A 9541-nucleotide genomic window follows, 5' to 3' on the forward strand; every position below is an offset into this window, starting at 1 on the left:
AATCGTAGCCCTGTACTAGGGAAGCAGAGGCGGGAGATTCAGGGGTTCAGTTCATCCTTGCCTGCTAGAAAGTTTGAAGCCAATTTTTGCTACAGGAGAGAGTGTGTATCTGAGCAAAGATAAACAAAACCAAGACACCTGAGGGCAACTCTCTGGAGCAGCTGTGCCCACACTTGTACATTATCCTTTTCCTTCTTGTCTCTAAATCCTGAACTCAGTCTGACCCGTGTACCCTCTTTTACCTCTACTTAATAAACTTGCCAACTTTGCTCCACATGAGCTTGTCATAAAATTCTTTCCTGGTCCCACAGTGGTGGGGCACACCTTTAATTCCTAATTCCAGCACTCTGCAAGCAGAGCAGAGATAGGCAGATCTCAGAATTCAAGGCCGGCCTGGTCTACAGCTGCGAGTAGGAGGTTTAGCAAGCTTTGTTATTGTTATTGTTATTGTTATTATTACTGCTTATATGGCTGAGTCAAGAGCTTTCCCGTGTGTATACACCTGCGTGTGTGCAATAAGTAATACCTACTGAGTCCTTACCCTTTGCAGAATGTGCTAAGTCATCAACTAGAAGACAGAGCCACCTTCCGTAGCTGTGTGTGGCCTGGAACTTGCTATGGAGACAGGTCTGCAGTTCATAGATGATCTTCCTACCTCTGCAGCCTATATACTGAGCTCACAGGAGAACCATTCCTGGATCAACGAGTTCTTTCTAAAATTGTTTATTTCGTGTGTGCCCCTTTGTATGTCAGAAGACAGTCTGTAGTTGGTTTTCCCCTGGCGTCACGTGGATCCCGAGAATGGAACTCATTTGGTCCTCAAGGGTACAGGAGGCAGGGCTCCTCTACCCGCTGAGTCATCTCACTAGCTCCTTCAACGTTTACTTTTATGTTTTACAAAGAAAACAAAATTTCTTTTTCCCAATGCCAGGTAAAGCTAGTGAAGAGAATGAAGAGTGAAGGAATGAATGAATGAACGGTCAGAAGAGCGCGCTCCTTAAGGTAAGGGATCCGTGCGGATCTCCAGCGCAGATTCCAGGGCGGAGCTCAGGCGGACCCAGCGCAGTTACCACTCCCGGACTCCACCTAGCAGCCCCAGGGTGCCTGGCCAGCTCCATCCTCACGCCCTCGCCTGGAGCGGCCGCCCTCGGCGCGCTGGGGACCGAAGGGTCGCCGGCCCGGGGCGCACGCCCACCTGTCGCGCGCAGGCGCAGAACGCCGCCTGGCTCTCCCGCGGCGCAGTCAGTGCGCAGGCGCGGCGGCCGCTGCGAGTGTGTCTGTGCGGCGAGAAGATGGCGGCGACGGGAGACGCGGCGTGAGAAGCCGGAGCAGCACCGAACCTCATTGAGACGGGCCGCCATGGCCCTCCACCACCCACAGGTAGCGCGGGCCGCGTCCGGGCCGGGAGGTCTGGGCCACGGGAGGGCCTCGGGGCGACGATCGCGAGGTGTGCGGCGGGCGATCGGTGGGGGAGGCGCCGGCACGCTGCCGGCCTAGGCCTGCGCCGCGCCCCTCAGTGCCGCGCTTCCCCGGCGTCCGAGGCCGCCCGAGCCGCCCCGAGAGCGCTCGAGCCGCCCCGAGAACGCCCGAGCCGCCCCGAGAACGCCCGAGGCCGCAGGGAAGGCCTCCGCGTGCCCGGCCCGCAGCCGCCGAGTCCCGGGCGACGCTCTGGCCCGGCGCCGCCGGGGACCTGGCCCCTGGCCTCGGGAATTCTGGTGCAAAGAAAACTGGGAAGCGCCGGGGCGGCATCCTCCGGCTCGCCCGGGACCGGACACCTTTTGCACGGTGTCTGGGTCCGAGCCGGGCAGGCCGGATTGCCGGCTGTGTTTTCTGTGCCGGGAGCTGCTCCTGCAGCTCCTCTCCTAAGATGCGCTTAGGAGTGAGAAGTCAGCACGTGGTGCCGCTTCTCCCGGCTGCGACTCTCGGGGAAGTGAGAAGTGAAATTGCCTTTTTTGAGGATGGTAGGTGGATGTATGTACAGGCAGGTGAGGTCGATCTGTTTAGGCCACCTTTGAAGAACGATCGTCTTTATATTTTATCTTTCTCTTAGTCCACGATCGCCTCTAACTTAAGGTTTGTTTTTTTCTTTCCTATCCCATCCCGGTGGGTTGCAGGCAGGAGCCACCATGTGCTTTTTGGAAGGTTATTTTAGTAACTGTTGCAATATGGGATTTAAACCTCGAAACTGTTTTTAATAAAAGGTTAGAGAAACTTCCGTTCTCTTAAATATGTGGTTTCATAGATTAAATCTGAACTTTGCCTGTTTGACCTTTCCCCTCATCTGTAAATGCTTTTGTATTTGGTGTGATTTTTTTTTTCAATAGGCAGACGATTTGTATTTGTTGAATAATATTTTGACAAATGTTCATTCCGAGCTTTTTTTTTTTTTTTAAGTTTTAGACAGGTCTTCCCTATGCAGCCGTGGTTGGCTTGGGATTAAAACAACTGCCTGCCTCTCCAGAGGCCCTGACGATTCAAAGTAGTCACCACCACCACATCTGGTTCTGTTTAGACCTTTTTATTTTTATTTATTTTATTTTATGTGAATGAATGCTTTGCTTGCATGTATGTATGTTCCTGGTGCCTATTGAAGCAAGAAGAGTGTGTTGGATCTCCTGGAACTGGAATTAGAATGGTTCTTAGCCTCTGAGTCCTGGTAGGAATGGAACTCCAGTTTTCTGCAAGAGCAACTATATATATAGATATAGTTGAGACAGGGTTTCTCTGTGTAGCCCTGACTGTCCTGGAACTCACTTTGTAGACCCCAGGCTGGCCTTGAACTCAGAAATCCGCCTGCCTCTGCCTCCCAAGTGCTGGGATTAAAGGCGCAGGCCACCACACCCGTTTAAGAGCAACTATCTTAAACCTTGGAGCCATCAGCCCTTCTTCATAGACTTGCTCAATTCAAAAAACACCTGTGGTTGAGCACAGCCAGGGCTACAGAGAAACCCTGTCTCAAAAAAATCTAGTTGACTACCTGTTTTATTTTTGGAATTAGTCTGTAGTGCTCATTTTGAACTGAGCTGTAATGTAAATTCTCTCTCTCTCTCTCTCTCTCTCTCTCTCTCTCTCTCTCTCTCTCTCTCTCGTGTGTGTGTGTGTGTGTGTGTGTGTGTGTGTGTGTGTGTGTGTGTGATTTTGAGGTGAAGAAAGCATGCTTAAGCATAATTCACTTTCTCAAGCACCAGTAACAATATCCAGCTGGTGGAAGTGGTAGTGATGAATTTCCCTGAGGTCCATTGTCCTGGCATTGCATGGAGCCAGACCGGAGAACCTGAGCAGTGCCTTGGGTCTGCTCAAGGCAGAAGGGAGAAGAGGTGATGGTAGTTTTAGTCCTGTTTTAGTTTGAGTGGAATAGCTGTGTAAGGTGGAGCACACCTGGAACCCCTGCATGGGGGAGGTGGAGGCAGCATCGGGAATCCAAGGTCATCCCTAAGTAAGGAGCATGTTTCAGTCCCTTCCCCTCCACTGAGAGAAAGGGGAGATGGGAGGAGGAGGAGGAACTGGATTTCACTGTTGAATCTGTTTTGAGTTCTAAGTATTTTAAAAATTAGTTCATTCAGTCAGGAGACAGTAGCAGGTTACCTTGGGCTGGCCTCCATGGTGTTCGAAGTGGGTGGTTTTTGTTTTGATTTGTTTTCGGAGACAGGGTTACAATGTAGTCCAGGTGCTCTTTAGACAGTTTTCCTGCCTCAGCCTCTCAGGGTTTAGGGAGGAGCCTAAATACTCTAAGGTTTGGGTGAAGTAACTGTCACAGGTTTACAGTTAAGGGTCAGTTTTCAGTGGACTTTCAGAGGTTACAGTTTAACTCGTTCATTCCTGTGTTTTGGGTTTGTTTGAATCCTGTTTTGTGAATTGAAGGGCGACTGTGAACTTGGAAAGACTGGGTATAGGGCGTTCCTGTCCACCAGCTAAACCAGTTTAGAGAAGGAGCTCTCTCCTGAGGTGGCATTCCTGCTGTCAGAACTGGCTCAGTGAGCTGAGCAGATTAATTGAAAGCTACCAGCTTTCCTTATACTTGAAAAGCTGGCCTTGGGTCCACAGTGTTGATTCTGTCCCCAGGTTGGGTAGAGTGCTATTGGTTTCTGTTATCCTTAACATAGACCCTGGCATTTTACATGCTGCGAGTTCTTGGATACAGTTTCTAACAGTTCCTAGCACATGGCTGAGTGTTACACTGTCTTGGAACTGCCTTCGTAACTGATAGCTAGATTGGGGTAATTCTTTTTTTGGGGGGGGGGGTTGAGACAGGGTTTCTCTGTATAGCCCTGGCTGTCCTGGAACTCACTTTGTAGACCAGGCTGGCCTCGAACTCACAAATCCACATGCCTCTGCCTCCCAAGTGCTGGGATTAAAGGCGTGAGCCACCAGCCCGGCGCTTGGGGTAATTCTTAAAGATACTTTAACTTTTTTGAAACAATGTTTCATTATGTAGCCTGTGGACCTAACTTTAGCGGCTACAGGCCATCTCACACTTCCTAGTCTCGGAGCTGCCTTACTCTGCTACTAGATCAGAATCTTACAGGGCTTGTGCAGTTGAACTAACAGTTTTGAAGTGGCTATGGGGTATTTGAAGATAGTTTTTGTGCGTGCGTAACAACAGCAAACAAAAAGTTAGTGCTGAGAGTATAAATGTTATGAATCTTGGAGCTGGGAGTCTCTAGATGCTTATTGTGTCTAAGGACTTGCCCTCCTTCCTCTCAACTCTCCTTTTTGGGAACTCAGCACCAACAGTTAGTGGACAGACATAATTCTAGATTCTTCTCTAGGGCTACCATTAGAACAGGCATCTCAATTTATGTTACGTGGAGGTAGCATGATTTAAATAGTGGTGTATACAGGAAAATTAAAAGGAGAAAGATGCCATAATTTGGTGACTTCCTCATGCAGACTAAATTGTCAAGGATGGGGAAAAGCTGCTCTCTTGGATGAGGTACATCAAGTCATTGCAGTTTGGCAGAGTTGTGTGAGCATTTCTGAGCAATGGATCAGGTTTTCAGGATGAACCTGATGGGGCTGGGAGACGCTTGTCATTGAAAATTAACCAAAGTATGTTTATGGAAAGTTGTTAGCAGAGCTTGCTTTTGAATTTGTAATTAGGCTAGTGCATTGCAGTTGAGTGGTACACATGAAGAGCCACTGCTGCAGAGCAGACACACACTGCTGCAGTGGAATTTGCTGGCCATGGGATGTTGGATTAGTGTCATTTGTCTTTTAGTGCCACTTCAGCAGGGCACTATTCATTTCTAAGATTTGCATGTGCTTGGACTGCAGTTTTTCTGTCTGGAAGTGATCTCCCAAAAGGCCTTGTGTGACCATCATGTCTGGGCAGGCTGGCTTAAGAGCTGTTGGGGCTGGAGAGATGGTTTGTGGAACACTTGCTGCTCTTACAGAGGACCTGGAAATGTTCCCAAAGGGTAGCTCACAACCTTGTCTGTAACTCCAGTCCCAGGATATTTGGCACCTTTTCATGGCATTTTTGGGCACAGAATGCACGTGATATCCAGACATAATGCAGACAAAACACCCATATTCATAAGGTTGAAAGAAAGAAAGAACAAGTAAGCATTGGACTAACCTTGACGCACATCTGTAATCCCCGCACACGGGAGGCATCTGAGCCAGCCTGGGCTATACAGCAAAATCCTGTCTGAAGAAAAAAAACATAAATTGGAACAAAAAGGTAGCCCACAGGGCAAGTTTATTTGTTTCAAAAATCAAAAAACTGTGATTCATAGTGAATGAGTGTGGCTCGTTAGATGGTAGCTGTTCACAAGCTGGTTATTTTGTTGGTGTAGGACTCTTGGGCTTGATGCCGTGTTTCATCTGAAGACCTAGGAAATGAGAAGCTGTCCACCTGTGTTCTGCTCCTCTCAACAGTTTTTCTTTCCTGGGGGTAGGGCAGGCGGGCTGCTGGGAACTTCTCCCTGGAACTTCGTTTTCATGTTTACAAGAGCGAAGAGGCTGTGCAGGAAGGAACGCATGGGACAGGCTGCTCCCCTGTGTAGGTGCATGCCCATGTGTTTGTGGAGACCAGAGGACATTTGGGTGCCTTAGTGCCCTGGTTGGTGAGCTTAGCTCTAGAAGTTCTTTAAAAAGAAAAAAAATTTTACCCTCCCCCCACCCCCATCCCCTGGCCTGGCTCCCCTGGCCTAGCTTCAAACTACTCTTTTTTTTTTTCTTTACTACTACAAAGAGAAACCCTATCTCAGCACCCCCCCAACCCAAATTAGTGTGTGTGTGTGTGTGTGTGTGTGAGAGAGAGAGAGAGACTTTAAATGTAGCTAAGGCTACCTTCAAACTTGCTATTTAGCCCTATAGCCAAGGATGATTTTTGAACCTCCTGCTTCTACCTCCCCAGTGCTGAGATCACAGGAGTGTGGCACCATGCTGGTTTATGTGAGGCTACAGCTCAGAGCTTTGTGTTTATCAGTTGGCATCTAAGTGCTCCCACAAGAATTAGACTCAGAAAAGTACTGAGCGTGCAGCAGTAGCCATGCTATAGGTCTGTGTCAGTGGGTGACCAGGCTGTGGTCCAGAGAAGCTGCCTGATGAGGAGTGCACCCTGAGGCCTTAGTTGGTTTTGTGGCTGGCGGGACATACTTGGTACAACTCTGTGTTCACAGAGACAGAATTTGGAAGGCTGAGGTCTTGCTGTGTCACTGCTGCTGGCCAGGAACTTGCGGCAGTCATGTCTTGGTCACCTGAATGCAGTGATTAGAGGTGTATGCCCTGCAGAATTGATCTTAAAAAATACACAGAGTAAGGCTGAAGTAATATATGGATATAATTTTGCAAGACATGGACCTTGTCACCTAGGCTGCCAAAGAACATTGAATGGACTCCATTAGAAAGCCGGAAGTCACCTTTGGCTGCAGCATTGAGCTCTCACACTCACACTGGTGCCCTTGTTGGGACATACAGTGTCCACCTCGACTCCATTGCTGTCATCTGAGCGGGGTTGGGACCCATTAGCTTGTGGAGTTACTGGGATTCCAGCAGCCGTCAAGACACTTTCTAGCATTGCTTTCTTTTTGTCTCTCGCATCTCGCCTGTGGTAGTCAGCTTATCTCAGAAGTAAACCAGGGAGGGCATCTCCTCCTTGTGAGAGGAGGTGTCTGGGTGCCTGTGTGGGAGCTGGAGGACTGTAGGGTTAGTGGTCCCTTTCACAGTAGGTTTTTCTGTAGCTCTGGTTGTCCTGTCCTGGAACTTACAGTGGAGACAAGGCTCTTCTCAAGATTCACCTGCCTCTGGAGCGCTGGGATTAAAGGCATGCATGCACCTCCACTGCTTGGCTCCTTCCACTTCTGTGTGGGTTCCAGAGGTGAAACTTAGTGTGTATGTGAGCTTCAGAAGTAGAATCCAGATCTTTCTTGGCTTATACAGCAGCTGCATTTCCCTGCTGAGCTGTCTTCCTGGCCCAGGACTTAACATTAAAATACTTGCTTCTGACCTCTTTAGCTTCCTTCCATAGATTGTAGCCACAAGCCCAGAGTGTAACATCTTTTTGTTACAGTGTACCCATCAAAGCTGTGGGGTAAGCAAACCAGTTTGAAAAGGAAGCTTAATTTCAGGTTCTGTGATACCTGCCCATTCTACCAGGTTCTGTGATACCTGCCCATTCTCTGCCCCCAGTCCCTTTTGTGTATGAGTATTTGCCTGCATGTGTTTTTTGGGCGAAAAAACTGTACTTGAATTAGAGACGGCTGTGAGCCACCATTGTGGATGCTGGGACCTGGGTCCTTTGCCAGAGTAGCCAGTGCCTGTAACCACTGTACCATGCCCCTTCTAAAATTTAAATCATTTTTTTCTTCCCCGAAGCAAGTGTGTGCCCCGGAGCCACAATCCTAGCCCATATCTTGATATATTTAAACTTTTTCTTACCACCTCCCCTCTTCTGCATACAGAGTTTTTCTGTGTTTTCCTGGCTGTCCTGAAATAGATAGATCAGGCTGGCCTCAAACTCAAAGAGATCCTTCTGCCTCCCGAGTGATGGGACTAAAGGTGTGCCCACCACACCACACTTGGCTAACTTTCTTTTCTTTTTTCTTTTTCTTTTTCTTTTCTTTTCCTTTTCTTTTCTTTTCTTTTCTTTTCTTTTCTTTTCTCCTTTTTTTGAGACAGGGTTTCTCTGTGTAGCCCAGGCTGTCCTGGAACTCCCTCTGTAGACCAGGTTGGCCTCGAACTCAGAAATCCGCCTGCTTCTGCCTCCCAAGTGCTGGGATTAAAGGCATGCGCCACCACCGCCTAACCTTTTTTTCTTTTAAGAGTAATTTAAGGATCACAGCAAAATTGAGACGATAAAGACATCTCCCACATAACCTTTTGGCATTTTAAGTAATGATTTCCTTTGGGTGGGTGCCAAGACTGTCAACCATCTTATTTAAGACCAAAATTAGGTTCCTGGGTAGGTGAACATTGGACAAGAAGGAGTATACTGTACCACACATGACTTTGAAGGGCTAGCACTGTGGTTTGTGTGGTCCTCCATGGCCTGTGTCAGCTGTCACATACTGTTATCACTGTTCCACACACCACAGAAGAGGCAGCAGGCCTCTAGGTCAAGAGGCTGATAAGTCAGTGTTAGGGCCTTCTAGTTTGAGTTTTCTACTTCATAGAATTGCTTTTCTAGAGGACATAGGCCAGGGCTTGATGTCCACCAAGGGATTTTATAGTGATCCTCAAATGAGAGATAGAGTGAGAGACCAGATGAGATAAAGAAGGGCGTGTGTGCTTTCCTGAAGGAGTTACTGTGCATTAGTCCAGCAGTCCAGTCCTTTCTGATTTGATTTTTACAAAGACATGCTATTTTGTGAGCCACTTATCCCCTGCAAAGGAGCTGGGGAATTAAAAGTAAAAATAAAGGTTTTCTTCGCTGATCCTTCATCTTTACTTTGTCATCTGTATGTTAGACCTTTTTGTTTTGGTTTGATTTAGAGGCAGGTGACAGGTTCTCTGGACAACTTGGCAACCTGGACAAGGCCAAGGCACTGAATTTGGTATGTGCTTTGTTGTCCAAGCACTGGGGTTAGGAACTGGAGCCTCCTCACACTGTGTGTGTGTGTCTGTGTCTTGTGTGTGTTTTAATGACAGGCTCCTCCTACCCCCGCCTCCCCATCCTGGTATCATACTTTAGGATTATAGTGTGCCCCATACTTGGAACAGTTTAGAAAATATTCTGAAATTCAGTAAAATTCATTATTATTTTTAAAAGATTTATTAATATACATAAGTACACTGTAGCTGTCTTCAGACAAACTAGAAGAGGGCCTCAAGATTACAGGTGATTGTAAGTCACCATGTGGTTGCTGGGATTTGAACTCAGGACCTTCAGAAGAGCAGTCAGTGCTCCTACCTGCTAAGCCATCTCGCCAGCCTTTATTATTTTTATGTGTATGGGTTTTGTACCACATGTATGCCTGGTGCCCACTGAAAAAAGAGAGGGTGTTGGATCCTCTGGAACTGGGGTTTCAAACAGTTGTGAACCACTGTGTGAATGCTGGGAATTTAAGCTGGTTCTTCTGAAAAAGTAGCCAGTGCT

General features: G+C 47.8%; 1 protein-coding gene across 2 annotated transcripts in view; it reads left to right on the forward strand.

Moving 5' to 3' along the window:
* The first annotated feature begins 810 nt into the window (after nt 1–810).
* The window catches only part of Usp10 (ubiquitin specific peptidase 10), a 50948-nt gene continuing 42217 nt past the window's right edge, over nt 811–9541 (forward strand). For both annotated transcript variants that reach the window (XM_021220091.1, XM_021220092.1), the window contains exon 1: nt 811–1380. In XM_021220091.1, the coding sequence (XP_021075750.1) occupies nt 973–1380 (408 nt within the window). In that variant the 5' untranslated portion in view covers nt 811–972. The remainder of the gene's footprint in view (nt 1381–9541) is intronic.

The sequence above is a fragment of the Mus pahari genome, chromosome 20 (assembly GCF_900095145.1).
Source record: "Mus pahari chromosome 20, PAHARI_EIJ_v1.1, whole genome shotgun sequence".
Taxonomy (NCBI): domain Eukaryota; kingdom Metazoa; phylum Chordata; class Mammalia; order Rodentia; family Muridae; genus Mus; species Mus pahari.